The sequence below is a fragment of the Equus caballus genome, chromosome 11 (assembly GCF_041296265.1).
Source record: "Equus caballus isolate H_3958 breed thoroughbred chromosome 11, TB-T2T, whole genome shotgun sequence".
NCBI classification, from domain to species: domain Eukaryota; kingdom Metazoa; phylum Chordata; class Mammalia; order Perissodactyla; family Equidae; genus Equus; species Equus caballus.
This window is the reverse complement of record NC_091694.1, coordinates 8211684-8233012: the sequence shown is the minus strand read 5'-3', so window position 1 is coordinate 8233012 and position 21329 is coordinate 8211684. Positions and strand designations below refer to the sequence as shown.

Here is a 21329-nt window from a genome sequence, read left to right as displayed (position 1 = left end):
ATTATCTTGTGTACTAGAAGGTAGGGAAATAAAGCAGGGAGGGGTCGTGGGGAGGGCCGGGGGTGGGGTGGGTGAGTCCGTGGAGAGGTTCACCTGAGCAGAGGCCGGGGGGCGGGAGGGAGTGACTGCGTATACACGGACGCGTGTATGTGGGGTGGGCTGGAGGGCAAATTCTCGATACAGAGGGGTGGAGGAGGCACACAGACTGGGTGGACCTAGGCAGATAGTGCGGGCCCTGCTGGCTCAGGCGTCTGGAGCCCTGCGAGCTGCCTGGGGAGGGGGGATGGCCTTCTACCCACACTAACCACCCCCACCATAATATTAATCATCAAACAGCTGTCATTCCTCAGGCTTCACCACTTTCCAGGCACGATGCAGGCCCTCCACATGCACTCTCTCCTCTAGTCTCCATGCCGCCCTGAGGTATGTGTACTCTTGTCCCCAGTTTACAGGTGGGGATCCTGAGGCTCAGATTGAGTAAAGAACTCACCCAAGGTCACAGGTCTCAGAAGACCCCGCCAGAGCGGCACGTGGTACATTCTGTGGGGTGAAAGATGCCCTCTTGGGTTGTTTAGTGCACAACCTTCACAACTGTACACAGGAAACCCAACCTGCCTGGCTCCAGAACTGAGCTCTCAGAACTGCCCTGGACAGTCACATGGCCACACCCTCCAATGCAGATCAGTTGCAACTACCTTTCTGCCAAGTGATGGCCGGCCGGGGTGCCCCCGAAGTCTCACAAGCCAGCACTACTGACATCCCATCGATGACCGTGCTGTCCAGGGGGCCCCTGGTGATGTTGGGGGCAATGCCTGCAAATGGAGACAGTGAGGCCTCTTAGCCACACCCCAGAAGGACCCCCCCCCCCAGCCAGAGGGCCGGGTCCTCATCTTGCCCCTGCCACTCCTGCTGTGTGAGTCCCTCTGCAGGGAAGGATGTAGGTGCCCTGGTGGGGCCCAGGCTGGGAAGAAGCCCGGAGGGCCCATGAGGGCTCCCTGCACCAGCCCCCTGTGGAGGGACCAGGTGACACCAGCCCTAACCCTGCCTTGACTCTCGGGCCTCTGTTTGGGGGAAACTGAGGATGCCCACGGGCAGCTCACACCCTCCACGACAAGGTAAATGGGATCCACCCTTCATTGAACGTGAAACTGAGGCTCCAGTTTCTTAAATGAAAAGCCAGTTATGGCCAGGAGAACATCACCCACTCCCTAGAGGGCCGGCCACGGATCATCCGCTGGCCTGGCTGCGCTGGGGTTCTTCCAGGGTCAGGGCGGCCTTCTTGCTTCTGTTCCCTTCCCTAATCCCAGCCCTCAAGGAGCCGTCTGGTCAGACGCCAGGGAGCAGGGTTTAAATGCAGACCAGCCCCCATCGGGAGCTGCAGGCAAGACGGCAGCCCCTCCCCATAGTCGCCTTCGGGGCAAACCCAGCTCTCCTCTGCCCGGTGGCTGCCCTGTTGGAGGGCCACCCAGGGGCCTGGGGATGAGCCCTGAGGGGCCCGAGGAGGCCCCTGACCATGTATCCTTTTGCTGCTGAGATAAGGGGCCCAGCAGGATGCAGCCCCTGCACAGAGCGTCGCCATCTTCAGGGTGGGCGCTCATGGGATCAGCGATGGCTAACGCCGCTCCACTGAGCGGGCAGGGCGGCTGCTGTTCCCCCAGAAGAGACTCCCAGAGCGGGGAGGGTTTGCAAGTGGGGGAACTGAGATCACGCGCTGGTTGTCTTCTTTGGGGAAGTAAGCACATCTCCACTGGGATGGGGTCGCTCCAGCCCCGCCCCAGAGGGGACCCGGGGACGGTGGAAATGCCAGGGCGGGGACCCATGGTTTCACAGCAGCGTCTCTGGAAGAGCTGGGGAGCCCGTCATGGGCTCGGAGTGCTGGACGCGGGGCTCTGGAAGCAGCGGGCAGAGCCGGCCAGGGCCCGTTGCTGCGGGGCAGTCCCCCGGGACCCTATCCCCGCACACGGCAGCACCCCGCTCTCGAGGGGCCCCTGGCGTGGAGGGAAGCCGCCTCCCGGGTGGAGGGACTCAGGGCAGGACAGGAAGGACCCACTCACTGGTGACGGCCAGGTAGGTGGAGGTCTGCGCCTCGCCAGCCGCGTTTCGCGCGAAGCACTGGAACATGCCAGTGTCGTCGGGCACCAGCGCGCTGATCTGCAGGCCCCCGTCGGCGCGCTGCCGGAAGCGGCTCAGCCTCTCCACCTCCACGGCGGCCGCGTCCTTGTACCAGGTGATGGAGGGCGGCGGCACACCTGCGGAGACGAGGGCCGGTCAGCCCTCCCGGCCTCCCTCCCGGCCTGAGGGTGCTCAGGTGGGGGCCGGGGCCAGCAGTCTGCGAGGGCGTCCCTGGTGCGTCTGGGTCTCTAGAACCTTCTCAGAGGTGCCTTTATTGGTTTTGGGAAAGGGGGAGGATGCTCTGAGAGCGACAATTCTCAAAGTCTTATATAGTAGGTGTTTTAAGAAAGTTTAAAAGATCCCAAGATTAGTTTAGCTTGGAAACACTGGATCGGACAAACGATTTTTTAACTGCAATATTTAGCAGGGCCTTTTGAGCGCTCTGGGAGCCTCCAACGGGGGTAGGTCTCCCACCCACGTGACCACAGAGCCCTGCATCAAGGAGCAGGCAGGGGGCTAGAGTCCTCGGGGACCCTTGGGAGGCCCCTGTTCCCTTGTCCTCACAGGGAGGCTAACGGGGGGTGTTCCCCTTGCCCTCAGCTGTGCCCAAGCTGCACCCCAGCCTGGCCTGCTCTTCTCGCTGGTATCCCCGACCATCCCCTTTCTCCCCCTGGGTCTGAGGCCCCCAGAAGCTCCCCACACTCTGTTCTGAAGAGCAGCCCGCTGCTCGGGCCCCCAGGCCCACTTCTCTTCCTTCCTTTCCAGCACTTTCCAAGCCAACCTTCCGCGGTACCGTATTTCACCCATTCCGCGGTGCACATTCTTTATGTTGTAACATCTCCGAGATCACGGTGTGTCTGCCGATCGACAGCATGTCATAATTTAATTGGCAGTCTTTTTTCTTTCTTAGTGGGACATAAAATAATGGGGCACCTTACAACCCATGGCATTTCGGATGAGATGAAATAAGGTATCCTTATTTGTTTAGCGGTTTGTCTGCCCCGCCTCCCCCCGCCCCAACCCCGGGAATGTCGGCTCCGGAAGAGCAGGGGTTTGGCTGTTGAGTTCGTTCTGTTCCTCCCCGGGAACAGTATCGCACACGGCAAGCCCTCTCAGGCATCTGCTGAGGAGCGAATGGACCTTTGTGTCCCCCCTGTGGTCTCAGAAGGGGGTCTTATCCCACCTCCATCGCTCTCTCCCTCCTGCCTGAGCACGTTCGGCCTCTCTGCTCAACAGCAGACCACGTCCCGCTGTGCACGCTCGCCCCCAGCACCCTAGCACCCCGATTCCCCCTCGTTTCCGGCTGTCTTTGGGCTCATTGGAACCTGAGGAGGGAGGGTGAGCAGGAAGAGCAGGAATTCTTCAGGCGCTCTGCCGAGGGGGCTTAAGGACAAACGTGGGTGGAAGAGACAGAGCAAATGGCCCCGACGCCAGGCAGAGCTTACAAGACACACGGCAGGCGAGAGGCGCCCAAGTTCTAGGAGTTCTGACGTTATGGTAATTTGGCATTGTCTACCACTTACAAATTATGGGCAATTTGGGTCTGTCACCTATCCTGAAATTACGGTAATTTGGGTTCATTTGTTACCCTCCAGTTACGGTATGTGGGTTGATTTCCAGTCCTGAGATTACGGCAATTTGGCCTGTTTGTTTCCTGGGGTGTCTGCACACAGCCAGACCGACACTCTGCTCAATGATGTGGCCTTGAGCAGGAGGCGGAATTTAGAAAAGTCCGTGACAGGGACAAGAGAGGCTGAAAGTCTGGGGATCCTTGTCCGCCTCCATCCATGCCACCCTGTTACCTTTGGCCCGACAGGGAATGTCCACCACTTTCTCCATCTCTGCTGTGATGTGTCTCTCTGGCTCCTTGACAAACTGAGGTGGTTCTGCAGGAGGAAGGACCAGGGGAGGGGATCAGAGCCATGCTCCTTTTGATATGGCCATTGTGCAGGTCGCCCTTCAGTAGGCCCCAACCATGCTGCCCCCACCCTTGGTGGCGTCCCAGCAGCCCCACTCCTTCTCACCAAGCACAGACAGGTAGGCTCCACGGATGACAGAAGGGACGCTGCTGCTGCGCAGGACGGCCTCGCACTCGTAGTAGCCGGAGTCGCTGCCCGTGGGGTTGGGGATGGTGAGCCGGCGGTTGTAGTCACTGATGCCACCAGACAGCAGCAGCCCATCCTTCCTCCAAATGATGTGCAGCCTGATCAGGGGCCTGACAGGGGCGAGGGAGGCAGGCGCTCAGCCACAGCGAGCTCCGGAGGCCCGAGGGGCAGGGCGGGAGGTAGTGAGGAGTGTGGGCCTGGGGGCCAGGCCTCCTGGGTTTGCCCACCCCCAGCCACTTTCTAGATGCGAGTCCTTGGGCAAGTGTCTTCAGAGCTCTGGGCCTCAGTTTCCTCATCTGTACAGTGGGGGCGACTGTGCCCACCCGGGGGTTGTTGTTGGGATGGATGCAGGAGGGCAGGTGAGGCACGTGGCCCAGGACCTGGCCCCCGGGAACAGCGCAGTGCACAGGGCTCTCATGGGCAGCCTCCCTGTGCATCTGTCTTCGGCTCTCCCTGGGCGCTGAGCCCCAGCCAAACATAAGTCAGGGGACAGGGAGGCGTCGGAGGTGAGGGAAGGCGACAAGGAGAAACCCAGGGTTTGGAGATGGGGAAACAAAGGCAGGCAGGTGGCCATCTGCTCCCTCCAACTTCGGGGAAGGTGGCGATGTGAGCTGGGCCCGCTTTCCCACCGTCACCGAGCCGGCACCGAGCCGGCACCCCCAAGGCCCTGAGATTTGGTTTGCCCAGCTCTTATGTTCAGCACCTGATGGGTCCCCGGGGCCCGATCTGCTGAAGTGGGGTGTGCTAATTCCACGGGGTGTTCAGAGGACCCCATGGAGAAGGGGTTCCGTGGTCGAGCAGGCTCGGGCCACACTGGCTGTGTGGGCTGGGGCAGGCCTTTCACTGCGGGTCTCGTCTGCTTCCTGCCCCATCGCATCCCGGCAGCCCGTCCCATGCTTGTGAGAAGTTTGGGTCCCCAGGAGTGTACTAGCAACGCTGCGACAGGGACAGGCTCTCCTGGAATCTGCAGCTGAGGTGACCTCAGGGTCATCGGTCTAACTCCTCAGCCATCACATCAGATCGTCTTTCTGAGCATCTATGACGTGTGAGGTCAGGCTGGGTCCAGCCTTCCACCCGCCTGCTGACTGGTGAGAAAGGTGCTTGAGTCATCCCGTCTTACAGCCAAGGAGACTCAGGGTCTGGGCATGGCAGCGAGCCTGGGCTCGGGGGCCACCTGTTGCGTTTCAACCTTGCTATCAGCCAGCAGGTGACCTTGGGCAGGTTGCTTACCCTCTCTGGGCTTTGGGGTAGTGACACCTATGCTGGGTGGTGGTTGTTGGGAGAAACGAGGAAGGGAGGGTCATCCATGGCTGGGAATGACCGCAAGTGCACCGGACCCCATGTCCACCCTCCTGCAGAGTCCATCCTCTTAACCACCACGTGAACGCTCTCCCACACGGCTTCCCTCTGGCACACGCCTGCACGTGAGGAGGGCTCTGCGGGTAGAGGCGACCTGCCCCCTCTAGGCTGCCGTGAGGGGTGGAGGGACTGGATCCCCCACCGGCCCCAAACAGCCTGGGCTCAGATCTGCTGCCCCACCAGGTCCAGGGCCTGGCCTCTCCTCCGGGCCACAGAGAACGAGCCGGGACAGTAGCTAGCGTGTCCACCTGTTGTTCCTCCTCTCGGCTAAATTCTCCATCTCCTTTCACGGGCCCTCATATGATACGGCTTCTGGACCTTTCTGAATCCTGACCGGTCTCCTTGGAGCCCACGGGAGCAGCCGCGGGATCCAAGAGTGAAGGGGAGAGAGGGGAAGCATTACCCACCTGGCGTTGGCCACACACTCCAGGGTCACCTCTGAGGTCCCGGCCACCACGCTGGTGTTCTTGGGAGGGATGATGATGGTGGGGGCGATGGGGTCTGCAGGGCCCCCTACATCTGGGGGGAGGTTAGAGGTTAGCAGGGGACAGAGCTTGGAAATCCCACCTCTGCCGGGCCCCCATGAGAGGCTGATGCCCGAGAGACCTTCGTCCTCATGGAGTGGGCAGGTGGCCACGGGGCAGCCGCCTGGGCAGCCCCAGAGCCGAACCTCCACACAATGGCCCCAGGGACCCTCTCCCCTCTCCTCCTCCTCTGCTGAGGGTCTCCACGCAGTGTCGAGGGAGAGCCCACTGAAGGCCTCAAGGCCTGCCCCCTCCTCCTGTAATGCAGCCCGTCCTCCTCCTCTGGTCCTGTTTTTTGCCTTCAGATCCTTTCTTGACCTGCATGCATCTTGTCGGCTGGCTTCTTCATCTTGCACCAGGGTGCAAACTCCCTGTCCTGGGCTGAACACTGTCCCCCTAAGTTCCACCTACGGCAGCTGTGAACGTGACCGTATTTGCAAAGAGGGTCTTTGCAGATGTCACCAAGTTCGGATGAGGTCCCACTGCATCAGGGTGGGCCCTAAATCTAACACGATGTGTCCTTAGAAGAAGAGGGACGTTTAGACACAGAGACAGACACACAGGAGGAGAAGGCCACATGAAGACAGAGGCGGAGACTGGAGTGAGGCATCCACAAGTCAAGGAAGGCCAAGGATTGACAGCAGCACCAGAGGCTCGAAGAGGCAGGAAAGGAGCCTCCTCTGACCCTCCAGAGAGAGCCGGGGCCGCCGACACCTGAACTCGAGCCTTCCAGCCTCCAGCACTGGGAGAGCAGACGTTCCTGGCGCTAGAGCCACCAGCTTGCGGTACCTGTGACAGCGGCCCTAGGAAATCCACCCATCCCAGGGGCAGGGAGCTCAACGGTCTCTGCTTTGAACTGAACTGTGTCCCCCCAGATTCCCACGTTGAACCCCTATCCCCAGGTGACTGTATCTGGAGAGGGATTTTCAGGAGGTCACTGGAGTAAAGGAGGTCACGATGCTGGGGCCCTAATCCCCCAGCGCTGGCACCCTGACAAGAAGAGGGAGGGACCCCCGAGCTCTCCCTGCCATGTGAGGACACAGCGAGACAGCGGTCATCTGCAGCCGGGAAGAGAGCGGTAAGCAGAAACCAGGCCTGCAGCCAGCCTGGTTGGGGACGTCCAGTCTCGGGGACCGTGAGAAATAAGTGTGTGGGTTTCAGCCCCCGTCTGCGGGACTCTGACTGCAGCCTGAGCTGACTGGATGGTCTTGCTCACCCCCACCTCTCCAGCACAGGAACGATGTCTGCACACAGCAGGCTCACAGATATTTGTTAGGTGAACGAATGCATGGAACTGGAGCTATTGCTGGATAACTTCCAGAGAAGGTGACTGAAATTAAAGAGAACTTATCATGAGCCAGCTTTATTAGCACCAAACAACTCAGCAGCCCAAATCTTCTAAGAGAGGCCGGACCATTCCCTTTTCTATGTTTTGAATTCTTTAAGAAGTGGCCAGTTCTTATCTTGGTGGGTCAGCACAGGCCCAATATTGGCAGAAACTCCAACTCCAATATTCTCTGTACACTTGCCCCCCAGCTCCTGAAAATACAACCACCGAGGACTTTTCCTCTCGCGACAAATCTATCCAGTTGGCCCCTTTCCAGGAGGCTCTGGAGGCAGCAGCTGGAATGACGTGCACGGCCCTGGGGCCACAGCAATAGGACATCCTAATGGGGAGGGCACACGGCGGCCTCATGCCACTCTGGGCCACCCCTGTGGGACCCCGGCAGGTTTTCCTGCCTCGACTCCAGGCCACAAGGAAGCTCCAGGCCTATCCGGAAAAAGCCAGGTAGGATGGGGATAAAATGTAAAAAATAAAATAAAATGAAGAAGGAAGAAAGGAAGCATATAAAGCAAAATAATTGCAACAATATAAAAGCCTCATGTAGGTGCCATAAAGAGCAATCGGATTGAAAGCTGCTGATATAGCTGAATCCATAAAAGCGTGCTCTAAGTAGTTTATCACGTGCTGGGCGTTCAGGTACCGGGCCAGATTAATGGGGCACGAGGAGGAGACAGACGGTCAGAGCCCAGGCGGCGAGCCGCACGGTGCGGCCGGGTAAACAGAGAGCCCTCGGAGTTGAAAAATACGAGGGTCACCCCAAAACCTCGGCCAGCTGGCTGGTCGGCTTTGGGAGGGGAGAAGGGAGGGGAGGGGGGAGACCCACACCCACCCAGGGACTCCGGGGGGTCACGCCCAGGCCCAGGTGGCAGCCTGTGGGACCGGAGAGGAGGCACTGGTGATGCCCCGGGACCCTGGACCCAGTGAAGGAGGCCTGGGGGTCAGGAAGACCTCTCAGCACCTTGCTCTGCCCCAGCCAGGCACTTCATTCCACTGAGTCTCTTTTCTCAGCGGCAAAATGGGGATGAAAATCACCTCCTCCCAAGGTGTGTGGGGTCAGCCCCCGACCCCACAAGTCTCTTCTGAGCGTGTGCCAGCGATTCCCCACCAAGCAAGACGGGCAGGGGTCTGTCCTCACGGAGTGCTGGTCTGGGAGGAAGTCAGATGGGTGCTAAGACTTTTAAAGGTCTAAAGACGCCCGTGATGGCGCTGGGAAGGAGGGCCCCGTGGGGTGGCTAAGCGGGTCGGGGGTGAGCACCTGGCACATGGGAGTGCTCAATAAAGGACAGTCCCCTCCTGGGGATCTGCCTGCCTGTGCTCGGGGAGAGCCTCCTTGGCCCCACCCCCCATCCCATCCGGCCTCGACCAAGTGAAGGACCCAGGGGCCACCCAGAGGGGAAAGTCACAGACCCTCAGGGGGCTCTTGACTGAGGGAGAGGGTGCACGTGTTAAGTGCTTCAGGAGATCGAGCCTCAAGTGCTCCCTGGGGGCTCACAGGAGGTGGGGAGCTCGACTGGACCTGAGAGGATCCAGAAGGAGTGAAGGATGTTCTAGAATGGGAGCCCTGTGGGAGTGAAGGTGTGGGCACAGTGCTGGGGCAGCCCTCGGAGCACCCGGAGGGATGAGGGGGGACAGTCACGGAGGTGACAGATCCTGGCCCTCATGCTGCCCCATCCCCAGCCCACGCCCCTTCGCCTCCAGGAGAAAGCGCTAACTGGTTGCAGTGCTTTTCCTGGCCGAGCCCAGATGTGTCCTCTGAATCCCTCTTAACACAGTACAGTGCCAAGCGTAGATCAGAGCTGGCCTAGGAGTTGAAACCCATTTTCCATCCCTGCTAGGGGGAGTAAAGGCAGATTTGACTGGGAGAGGTTAGATCAGGGTCCAACTAACCGAGGATTTACAGGTCAGCCTGTGGGCACCTCGGTGGGCATCACAGAGGGGATGACAGACAGGAGGACACAATCGACAGGGCCTGGTGATGGTCTGGGGGTGGAGGGAGACAGAGGGATTGGAGACTAAATGCCTGGAGATGGGGCCCCCTTTACAAAGAAAAGTGACGCCCAGGAGGACCTGGTTTCCAAGCGGGGAGATGAATCTGGATTTTGACACGCTGAGTTTGAGATGGTGGGGGGATGTCTGAACGGACCTGTTCAAGAGGAGACGCCCAGAGACTCGAGTCAGGAGCCCCGGCTGGTGAGGGGGACGGAGCAGCCATTTGTGCAGATGTGAGGCAGAGGATGGTGAGCTGGGGGGGACCAGGCAATGGGGGGCGGACAAGGAGCTGAGAACCAGGCTTGCTGGGCTTGTTCACTTCAGGGGAGAAGGCGCAGCGATGGGGACGGGGAGACCGTGAGAGACAGTGTGGGCACAGGTCCTGGATCTCCAGGCACAGGGTGCCAGGGAGGGCGTCAACAGTGCTGTGTCTGGGGTGGTCAAGGAGCACCAAGGTGGAGAGAAGCTGGTGGATTTGCCACTAGGAAGGACCAGTGATGGGGGAAGGAGACGGCATGCACAGGGCTGGGGGAGCAGGGGAGCTGGCGGCAGTGGGAGGTAAAGGCTGAGAGGGTTGAGGGCAGATGGGGATTCAGAGGACTCCTCATGGAGTGGAAGGAAGGAGACCACAGGATGCCTTTCAGTGTCTGGCAGAGGGAGTTTCCCATGAGACTGCACAAGGCTGGGCCCGAGAGGATCTGGGGAGCGTCTAAGGCTGCAGGTTTGTGGCCAGGAGACCCGGTCCCCTGCCTGGTGTGTCCGTTAGCAGTTACTAGCAAATGTCACTGGGAACTAACTTGCTTCACCTCTGCGGCTTCTGCTTCCTCCGTGCTCTCATCTGTGACTTGCGGATGACAATAATGACCTGCCTCCAGTGCCTGTCATACAGATGGACTTGGCGATTCCCGCAGGTGCCTGGATGGCGCCCAGCACACGGGAGCGCTGGAAACGGAGGCTCTTGGTGTGAGGGGAGGGCCATGGGGGACACTCGGGGCAGACTGGGGGTGTCAGAGAGGCCGAGGGGCGGCAGGGACTCGCCCTCAGCAGGCACGCCTTCCAGTCAAGTGTTCTCTGCTGGCGAAGGCTGTGCCGAGCCATCTCCTTGCTCCCGGGTCTCCGATGACCGGCTAGGGTGAGGGGACAGCCTGGCTGAGCTGAGGGACGGAACGCCGGACATCTGCCTTATTAGTGCTCTGGACAGTGGGGTGAACAGGGCCTCAAAGGTCAAGCCAGGAAAGTCACACACAAACCAGAGCCAGGAGGAGTGGCGTCTTCCATGGGGGTTCCTGACGTGCTCGGGGCTGGAAGGAGCATGGGGCTCCCCAGACGGGCAAAGTCAGATCCTGCTGCCCCGGGACGATTTTGATAACAGGCACAAGGAGAACACCCACCGTGACCCATTCTCCCGGAGTCACCTCATTTAGTCCTTCAACCACGCTGTGCCATTGGCATCACATTACAGATGTGAAAACTGAGGCCCCGGGACCATGTGACTCACTGGGCCACAGGTCAAATGAGTGGTGGGGTGGTGAGGTGAGCCGCTCCCCTCCTGGGCAGATTCCAGCCGCCCACGAGCTTGGACTGCCCCCTCCAACACAGGGGCCACGAGCCACAGGTGGCTCTGAGCTCTGGAAACGTGGCTGGTGCCCTTTGATTTAATGGGATTTAATTATATCTAATTTACATTTAATTAAAAACAGATCTCCAAATCAGTTATTAGAACACTTTTTTAAGTATGTGTGGAACAATTTGGGCCTGGGACTCTACCTTCTCAGCTGTAAATTTTATGAAATCTAAATACAGATCACATATTTCAGATAAAAAGTTAGCATCCAAATTGAGAAGCACCGTAAGGGGAAAATACACATGGATTTCGAAGACTTGGTACAAAAAAAAAATAATGTAAAGTGTTTCATTAGTATCTTTCTATTTTGAGTGTATGTTAAAATGGCAATATTTTGGCTATGTTAGGTTAAATAAAATATATCAATAAAATTAATTTCACCTGTTTCTTTTTCCTTTTTTAAAAATGGGGCTACTAGCAAATTTCAAATTACTTATGCGGCTCCCAGTATATTTCGATTAGACAGTGCAACTCTGATCCCTGGGTGTGGGGCCACCACCCAGGTGTGGACTTTTCAAGAGCTGTGACAGTCCGAGTGAGGTCACCAGGGTGATACCCGGGCAGGGGGCAACTCTCAGGGTCACTGGCCTTGCTCTCTCCTTCTCCATTACTGAAGAGCATAGGTGTCTCCCAGGAGGCCGCTAAGAAAAGAGGAGGGAGGAGGGGGGAGGAGCGAGGCTCGGGAGTCAGACAAGGGGAGATGGGGCCGGTGGCAGGTGAAGTGGCAATTGCTCCTGCTGAATCGGCTGGCAGACAGGCAGGCTGGGGGATTTGTGTCATGACAGGCACAGGGTTTTGGAGTGCAGTCGCTCGTGGGAGAAGAAATTAGCTGAAAATCAGCTGATTCTGTTCTCAATCCAGTACAAATCAGCGCGTGAGAGCAGGAGGCGAGGGTGATGGAGTGGCAGAAACAGGCAGCCGAGGGGGACCGGGGCAGACGTGGGGGTCGGGGGCCCTGCCTGCCACCCCTGGCCGGTCAGGGTTGGGGGGATTGACATGGAGCAGAGAATGAATGGACCCCACAGTGGGCCGGGAGAGAAGCTGATTTACTCCCATGAGCAAGTTAGGTGCTGGGGTAGGAGTACAGAGTGGGAGGCTCCAAACTCTGCTCTCAGGGTAAACTGAGTCACTCAGGAAGATGTCTGGCCTTGACTCGGACCGTGAACATGGCCTGTTACCAAATGACTGGATTCCATTAGACTCCAGGTAGTCTGATCAGTGAAAACTACGTGGGGAAAAGCATCTCCCTTCAATGATTAAACTTCTTTTCCTACAGAAATCGCAGCCCCAGGCAATGGGCTGGACCCCAGGCTGCCGAGACTACACTGAGACCCTGGCCCAGGTCAATGTCAGAGGTTATACGTTTACCCGTGATAGGTCAGTATCCAATATGGAACGCTCCTCCCTGTACCCAGGTCTCTCTCTCGGCAGACTGGAGCCTGGGGTGGGGAGGGAGAGAACTCTGCAGAAATGAGAAACTGTTCTGCTGGTGCTCATAGGAATGGGCATGGTAGGGGCTGAGGAATGTTCTGGGCCCTTCGGGCAACGTCAGACAGAGGCTGGGACCGGAGGAAGGAGACAGGAAGGTTCTGTGCTGACCTGAATCCTCATTTGCTGCCGGTGGGTGCGTCCCAACTCGACCATGGATGATAAATGAGACTTGCTTTTGGAGCAGGAGTTGTACAGATGTGGAGGGATGTGAACATCTGGCTCCCCCAGCTTGTGTGGTTGCTCGGCTGCTGCGGGAGGCTCTGGCCTCATCTCACGTGCTCCGTGATTCCCAGCCTGCGCCTGCTGCCGGAACCACCCCACCCACCCGCTCTATCCCAGGGATGGAGCACGGAGGGAGGGGCCGGCCTGGCCAGGAGAACCAGGCAGGGTGGGCATCCCCAGCGTTTCCATCATGGCTCAGAAACCTGCCTTCAGTCTCGGGGGGACAAATACCTCTTTGCCGTAGGAAACCCAAGGAGTCACCCTTTAAATTTGCTACCTTCTGCCACTGGGAGGGCTTTGCCTCTCTCTTGCAGGGCACGGGGTGGTCTCAGGGGATGGGCAGAGGGGCACGTTTAGGTGGGCGCCTGGGCAGAGAGCCGTGTGCCCATCAGAAAGGACGTCCTGGCTCTGAGTGGAAGCAGCGCTTTTTATATGCCAGCTGAGCAGAGGCAGTTGGTGTGTTTCTTTAAAAACTTCCCATCTCCTGGCATACTCTCCCTTCAGCACTTGAGCCCAAGGGGCAGCTGTAACCCACACAGGCACACGCTCTCTCCTACATCCACGCTCTCCCCAGGTCTCCGGTGGCCCCGCTAACAACCAGGCTGGCATCCCCTCTCCTGATGCAGAATCTCAGACTTGCCTCTGCCCTCACACTCACCCCATCTGCGTCTCCTCCTCTTCAGGAGGTCTCCTCCCCCGCCTCCCCCTCCACCGCCATTCCATCTTCCCAGTGACCCCCTGGAGCCCCATTCCCAAGATTTAATGATGCGCTCCGCACTCGGTCCCAGGCCCTGCCGCTTACTTACTCTCCACCGCGAGCGTGATGGGCTGGCTGGTCTTGTTGTCCCCATTCTTGTCATTAACAGCCTGCACGTAGTAGCGGCCTGCGTCGGGAGCCACCGTTGACAGGATGACAAGGGTGTTCTCCAGGGTGATGGCTCTGGGAAGAGGAAAAGGACTCCTCTGACAGGGGCCTCAGGGGCTCTGAGCATCCAGCGATGGGTGCAACAGGGACCTGAAGCATGTGGCTGGACCAGACCTCCCCCCGCAGCCGCCTCTCGGAGCCCCTCCTCCAGCACACTCCCAAAACCATTTACTGCCTAAACTCCAGCCATGTGCAGTTTGTAGAGAATCCAGCACACTGCCAGCACTGGGGGTCAGACCCAAATACAGCACATGCCCAGAGCGCTGAGACCACTGTCCGTGTGAAGCTTCCTGCCCCCACCCCAAGCCTGCACTAGGGGTCTGAGCTCCTGCGGGATTCTGCCCTTTTCCCTGTCATAGCATCAACGGCTGTGTGTGGTTATCTCTGCATCAGCAGCATCCAGACACTGAAAAAATGTCTTGGAATGAATGAATGAATGAATGAGTGAATGATGAGTGATGATAATGAATTTAGAAATGAGCAGGACCATTCCAGAACCAGTGCCTTCACCTAATCCTAAATTTGTTTAGGTTGATTCAAAGGCCACAGGTTGACGGAACACAGACTCCTGGGGTCACATCTCCCTCCAACCCCTTCTTAGGGTATCAATTTCCATCTCCCTGAAGCCAGTCAACAAAAGTGGCATTGTCTGGGCTGATTGAGAGGAGGAAAAGAGGCTGGCCGGGCAGTGGGGTGCAGACAGGGGCTGTTTACTTCTAAACTGGCTCCCTCTGCTGAGATCCCCTCATGGAGCCCCCAGCACCCAGGTGTGCAGGCAGAGAAGAGGGGCTGGTCCAGGGGGGCAGCCAGGGACCTAACTCGATGTGGGTGAAACAGAGCCGGGAGCGCTGCCTGGGCCACTCTGCCCGGCTCCTCCCTTCACCCGTTCTCCCAGTGACAAGCAAAACCATTAGTTTGTCAAGTCTATCTCCGGATTTTAATGTGATGTGCCCGAGACAGCTGTTCAACATCCTTAATGTTAGTTTAACAAGGACAAATCCAGTTGAATTCTTTTCAAATTTTCCCATTAGGTGAATGTTACAGAGTTTTAAACACGCTCTCAAATAAACATCCCCACTAACGCCTCTCCCAGCCAGGGTATGCTGCGGTCCCCTCTCTCTTGGTTTTGGGGGTTCATGTGTTGAGTCTCACACTGTCAGTGGAGCTCCGAGATGTCGGAAGGCAAAGACCTCCTGCCCCAACTCTTGGGTACCCTAAGATGGCCTTTTTCTTTTTGAAGACCTCTTTTAACTACCAGTTAGTGGGGTGATGGGAGGTGCAACAGAGCCAAGCTAAAATATTTTAAAAGTGGCAAAACTGGGACAAGGATGGTGACCATTTCCCCACGTGAGTGTCTCCTGCAGGGACCCTTGCCCTTGAGTGTAGCTTGCAGGGGTGGGCGAGGGTTGGGGGCAGGGAGGCTGGGCTCTGGGCGGGGCAGGGGGTGAGCTCTGGGATGGAGCTCCGCCCCAGCCTCTAAGGAGCATGTCACCTCCTCCTTGCCAGGCCTCAGTTTCCTCCTCTGTGCAAGGGGCAGAAGCAGATGCTTGCGAGGGTTCCTTCCAGCTCGGAGCGTGGGAGAGTCTGATTCCTGTCGCTCCTTCTGTTCTTTCCCCACCGGGGCCTGAGGCTGTCCCCCTCCCTCTCACACGGCCCTCACCTGGCACATGGGCCAACGTCACGGCCAATCTGATGCTCAGCACTGCACTTGGACCACGCGGTTCCCGCTTCCCCAGCCACTCCCGTTGCCAGGGCATCATGTGAGCAGGTTGAAGGAAGCCTTCGATGGGTGGGTGCGCTGGGCAGGGCCTGGTCCCACTCTCCGGCTCACCTGCATCGCATGAGCCCCCTCGTGGCCTCCAGAGAAGGCGGCTCCCACCTCCAGTTCCTTCTCTCCTAGAGCAGGAAGACTCTCCCCAGCCCCGTCCTCTCCTTTAGCTATATCTCGTCTATATTATGGTAGAGACTTCCAGGTCAGGGGTTCTCAACCAGGGCTGGCTATGCCCTCCAGGGGACATTTGGCAATGTCTGGGCAACCTTTGGCTGTCACAGTTGTGGGGGTGCTAAAAGCAACTGGTGGCAGAGGCCAGGGATGCTGCTGAGCATCCTCCGTGCATGGGACAGCCCGCACAGTGAATGAGGCCCTGAATGTTGACGGGGCCACGACGGAGAGATCCTGTCCTAGGTGGGATGGCGTGTCGAGGTGGCAGAGATGGTCAGTGTCCACCTCAGTTTCGGGAGCCCCTTCCACGGAGTACAGACGGTCCCTGACTTACGATGATTCGACTTGTAATTTTTTGACTTTACGATAGTGCTAAAGCGATAAGCATTCAGTAGAAACTGTGCTTCAAAGTTTGAATTTTGATCTTTTCTCAGGCTGGTGATATGCAGGTTTACCAGGACGTAAGCCCGTCGTAAGCTGAGGAAGATCTGTACCGTAGTTGTTGAGAAGTTGGAGGCCGCCCTTCCCAGCCCCCTTGTATCCAGATGGGGCAGTGTGGCTGAGCCGGGGGATACGGAGGAAGGGATGTGCCCCACTGCTAGGCTGAGACCACAAGAACCCCTGCACGATGCCCACGTTCTTGCCCCGCCCCCCCCCCCCCCCCCCCCCCGTCAGTGCAGGGCAACGTGGAAGCCCAGTGCTGGTGACGGCAGAGCTCCCACAGCCAGGGTCCCTGAATGACTGTGGAGGAGAGGCCCCCTCCCACCCCTCGCCCATGGGGGGACTTTGAGCAAGAAATGCACTTCTATGTGCTGAGTCCTGGGATTTGGGGGTCTGTCTGTTACTGCAGCTGGCACTGCCTCGACTAGCACGAGAGGACAGTACTCTGCACCGGGGCCCACAGGGCCTGGGTTCGAGTCCCGAGCGTGGAGTGGAACAGGGGCAGAGGGATTGCAAAGTGCTGATGGCCTTATGACCCGTCCTCCCTCTGCCCTCAGCAGGTGGCTGAGGTCCCTAGGCTTACAGCCTTCGGCAGGATGACCATCCCCTTGATAGATGGTTCTGGAACAGGGCCGTACCTCACTTCCAAAGTGCACAAAGCTGTTCCTGGCACCCAGGAGGCTTCCAGCCTGCTGCCCCCAGATACACCTCCACGGAAAGAAGCTGGCAGGAGAATTCTTGAGGGGCGTGGACATCAGGGCTCAGGTGAGGGCTGGGTTATATTGTTCAGCCATAATTCTCTGGTTTCAATTTACTAGGTCTTTCCTGCCTCTCTGACTGGCCCAGCTCCCATCCCACCTTCCGGCCACAATCCTATTAAGCCAGCCCTTTTTTCTCGACTCCTTGGGGGCACAATTGATAATTTAATTAAGAATAAAATAAACCGTCTGAGAACCTGCCCAAAGCCCCCAGCATGTGTCATGGTTAAGAATCTTGTCTCCTTTTCAACAATAAGCACCAGGGAATGGGCGAGGCATTGTAATCGTCATCGCTGCCCCAGCAGGGAGAGCGGCCCTCTGTAGATAGTGCACACTGTCAGCGCCCCGCGCACCCCTCCGGCTGATACCGCTCATCAGATATGTATCTCTGGCAAACAGACACCAGAGAATTTGCTTCCAGGGGCCTTTCCTCTCGTTATGAATATTAATTCACTGCAATTGCTGGACAAAATCACCATGGTGCTCTAGTCCGTGTTTGGTAAGAGTGATGGAGAGGGCAGGAAGCAGTGGGTGTGACCGTGAAGGTGTGCATGTGTGCATGCCAAGACTGCTCTGTCCTGGTGCCAGAGGCTGCTGGGAATAAAAAGAGGGTGAGGACGGAGATCAGGAATGAAAAAAGGAGGTAGAGAGGCGTTAGGAAAGGGATGATGGAAGTGAGGTTGGAGAAAGGTTTCATCTACTGCAGCAAACATAGTGGATAAAGGCCTACATGCCCCGTTGGCACAGCCACGGGAGACATCGCCAATCTATCATGGCCCTCTTTCCACTGAGTCTGGGTGAAGCTTCAGAATCCTTCTCAACACAGTATTCCAGGTAGCGACTATCAACTGATTGGCTTGCAGGATGCCATCATTGATACACCTAGGACATGTGAGATAATCTTGGAAAAAGGAGTTAGGAAGGGGTGAGGACTCATCTACCTGTCTCAGCACCCGTGTGGCAGAGCATTCCCTTTCTATAATTAACCTCAGAATCAGTGTTAACTTTCACCATGCTCTGCCGGTTTTATTGAAGCTTGTTTAGGCCTCAGGGGAGCATGCTCTGACTCACACAGCATGGTCCACCCACTGACCTGGGGTTCTGCCCTGACTCTTCACCCACTCTGTAGCCACACTCTGTGCCATGTGACTCTGCAGGTCCTCTCGCTCAACAGGCAGAGGCAATTTCCTCGCTTCTTGATTCTGAGCTCTACCATGTGACTTTCTTAAGCCAACAGGATGTCAGCAGAGGCTTCAAAAATCTGTTTCTGCTTCTTCTCCTGCTCCCCTGCAATTGCCAGGAGAAGATGCTAGGGCTAGCTGGCTGGAGGACGAGATGTGTGGAGTAGAGGTGAGTCACCCAGAAAATCTGATAGGGCAATAGCCAGACAACCCCAGACAAGTGAGCGCCCAGCCAAGATCACCAACCTGCCGATCCATATGGCAAATATATGCTCACTGTTTCAGGTCCCTGGGACCACTTTTTATGTGACATTATTGTGTCTGTAGATAACGGATACATTCTAGAAAAGTGGTTCTCAATTGTGACTGCATGTCAGAATCACCGGGGAGTTTTTAAAAATTCTGATGCTGGCTGGCCAGTGCCTCCTCTGAGAGCGAAGCAGGAAGCAGTGTCATGGCATCAAGGTGGCATGGCTCTCGAAAATGACAGGGTGGCAGCTCTGCCCAGGGCAGCCCAGGGCAGTGATAGCTGGGCTGGGGAGTGAGTTCTCCCTTCCCCAGCTCTCAGACCCATGAATCAAAGTTTCCCTGAATTGCACTGGACCTCACATCTGGGGACCCTGTCCCCTGTCCCTGTGCTGCATGTTGGATCTGGTTAAGACATCTCTGAACCGCCAAACAGATATCTCAAGGAGGACATAGATTAGAGCATGGGTCCTAAAACCTCAAAAATGTTTGAGAATCCCCTCTTTTCTCTGTCTCTTTCTAACCTACAGAGAGTTATGGTTGCCAGATTAAGCAAAGAAAAATATAAGATACTCAGTTCAAGTTGAGATAGAGAATAAAATTTTAATATAAGTGTGCCCATGCAGCATTTGGAACACACTTATACTAAAAAATTATTTGTGAGAGAGTAATGTCAGCATCATGGGAGAGTGAGCTCTTCCCTTAGTATCTCGCCCCTAAGGTATAATGAAAAGGACATGCATAAACCAACAGAAACATTCACACACACAGTAGAGTCTGAGAGATCTGTGCAGATGTGCATCTGAAGGTGGGAGTGCTGGACCCTCCTGGGAGGCAGTGGCCTAGGGCACAGGACCTTGCGTGGCAGCTGGTGTGCAACTCTGAGAGGGGGAAGGGGAAAGGCAGCCCTCTGCAGGAATGCCTTCATTCTCAGAGTTGCCTCCTGGCCTGTGGGAACGCTCCACACTGAGGTGGCTAAGCAATCAGGGGGGTGTCCCCACCAAGCTGAGCATCCTAGGTGGGCAGATGGCGAGTGCAGAGTGAGAGCCCATGGGACCACACATGTGAGAGAGAGAGCAACCCTCCTTCAATCCTGCCTGGCACACCAGCTCAGCCAGCTGGTCAGAGTGTGGGACCCCCACCAGAGCACCTATGTGCCTACATGTGAGGAGTGACAGTGACCAGCAGGTAAGCGCAGACAGGCCCTGTCAGCACAGCTTTCAACGGTCAGGCACATCTGCCAGTGTTCATGGCAGGCTCAGAAAACACAGCTCCTGCCCCTTCAAGTGGTAGCAGGTAGAATCTGTGACCTGATACTACCACTATGCGAGGGCAAAAGTCCACCCCATCAAATAGCATGAAGAAGTATACTAACACTCCAGACCAGAAGGAAAATGACAAGTACCCATAAATCAATCCTGAAGTCACAGAAATTTAACTTAAATTTACAACTTAAATGACAGAGAATTCAAAATAGTTATCATAAAGAAACTCAATGAGTTACAAGAAAACTCAGAAAGATAGTTCAATGAAATCAGGAACAAAACTAATGAACAGAGGGCATTCTTCACAAAACAGATTGAAACTATGAAAAAAAACAATCAGAAATGCTGGAGATGAAAAACACAGTGAATGAGATACAGGAAAATCTGGAATCCTTAAAAAACAGAGCTGATATTATGGAGGACGGAATTAGTAATTTAGAGGACAAAGATATAGAAATGCTTCAGGTGGAAGAGGAGAGAGAACTAAGACTAAAAACAAATAAAGAAATTCTCCAAGAAATATCCAACTCAATTAGAAAATGCAACATAAGGATTATAGGTATTCAAGAGGGAGAAGAGGGGGAGAAAGAAGCAGAGAGCTTGTTCAAAGAAATAATAGCTGAGAACTTCCAAAACTTGAGGAAGGAGCTGGAATTACATGTAAATGAAGCTAATAGAACTCCTAATTGCATCAGTGTAAAAAGACCTTCTCCAAGGCATATATTAGTACAGCTGGCAAAAGTCAATGACAAAGAAAAAATATTAAGGGCAGCAAGGCAGGAGAAAATAACTTACAAGGAACCCCTATCAGGCTTTCAGTGGATTTCTCAGCAAAAACTTTACAGGCTAGAAGAGAGTGGAATGATATATTCAAACATCTGAAAGACAAAAACTTTCAGCCAAGAATACTCTATCCAGCGAAATTATCCTTCAGATATGATGGAGAAATAAAGACTTTCCCAGATTAAAAAAAGCTGAGGGAGATCATCACCATAAGAACCACACCCCCACACAAGAAATAAGCAAAAAGGCCCTCAGACCTTAAAAAAAAAAGAAAGGATTTACAAAGCCTTGAGCAAGGGGATAAATAGACAGACAAAATCAGGAAATTGCAGCTCTCTATCAGAACAGGTTAGCAAACATTTAATTATAACATTAAAGATAAAGGGAAGGAAAGCATCAAAAATAACTATAATCACTTCATTTTAATCACAAACTCACAATACAAAATGGAATAAGTTGTAACAAGAACTTAGATGGGGAAGAGGAGAGGGATGGAACCAGCTTAGTCTAAGGAAATAAGAGGCCATCAGAAAACAGACTATCTCATCTATGAGATCTTTTATCCAAACCTCATGGTAACCACTAAGCAAAAAATCAGAACAGAGACACAAATGATAAATAAAGAGAAAACTGAGAAAATCATCACAGAGAATAACTAAAATAAATTGGCAGTCAGAAATACATGTGACAAGAAAGAAGGAAAATACAGAACAACTGGAAAACAAGTGATAAAATGGCAGTATGAAGCCCTCATATATCAATAATCACATTAAATGTAAATGCATTGAATTCTCCAATCAAAAGACACAGAGTGGCAGGATGGATTAAAAAACAAGACCCAAAAATATGCTGCCTCCAGGAAACACATCTCAGGTCTAAAGACAAATACAGGCTCGGAGTGAAGGGATGGAAGACAATATTCCAAGCTAATGGCAAACAAAAGAAAGCAGGTGTTGCTATATTTATATAACACAAAGTAGACTTCAAGACAAAAAAGGCAGTGAAAGACAAAGAGGG

At 55.4% G+C, this 21329-nt stretch overlaps 1 protein-coding gene across 3 annotated transcripts in view; it reads right to left on the bottom strand.

The window, feature by feature from the left end:
* Positions 1 to 21329, bottom strand: part of SDK2 (sidekick cell adhesion molecule 2) — a 273751-nt gene that overhangs the window by 79351 nt on the left and 173071 nt on the right. For 2 of the 3 annotated variants that reach the window (XM_005597218.4, XM_023652110.2), the window contains exons 5-10: positions 13578 to 13711; positions 5984 to 6095; positions 4137 to 4327; positions 3915 to 3998; positions 2055 to 2249; positions 696 to 812 (exon numbers count right to left, since the gene is read on the bottom strand). In XM_005597218.4, the coding sequence (XP_005597275.3) occupies positions 696 to 812; positions 2055 to 2249; positions 3915 to 3998; positions 4137 to 4327; positions 5984 to 6095; positions 13578 to 13711 (833 nt within the window). Of the gene's footprint in view, positions 1 to 695; positions 813 to 2054; positions 2250 to 3914; positions 3999 to 4136; positions 4328 to 5983; positions 6096 to 13577; positions 13712 to 18264; positions 18327 to 21329 lie in introns of those variants that run through there. The other variant, XM_070226013.1, reaches the window with a different exon arrangement.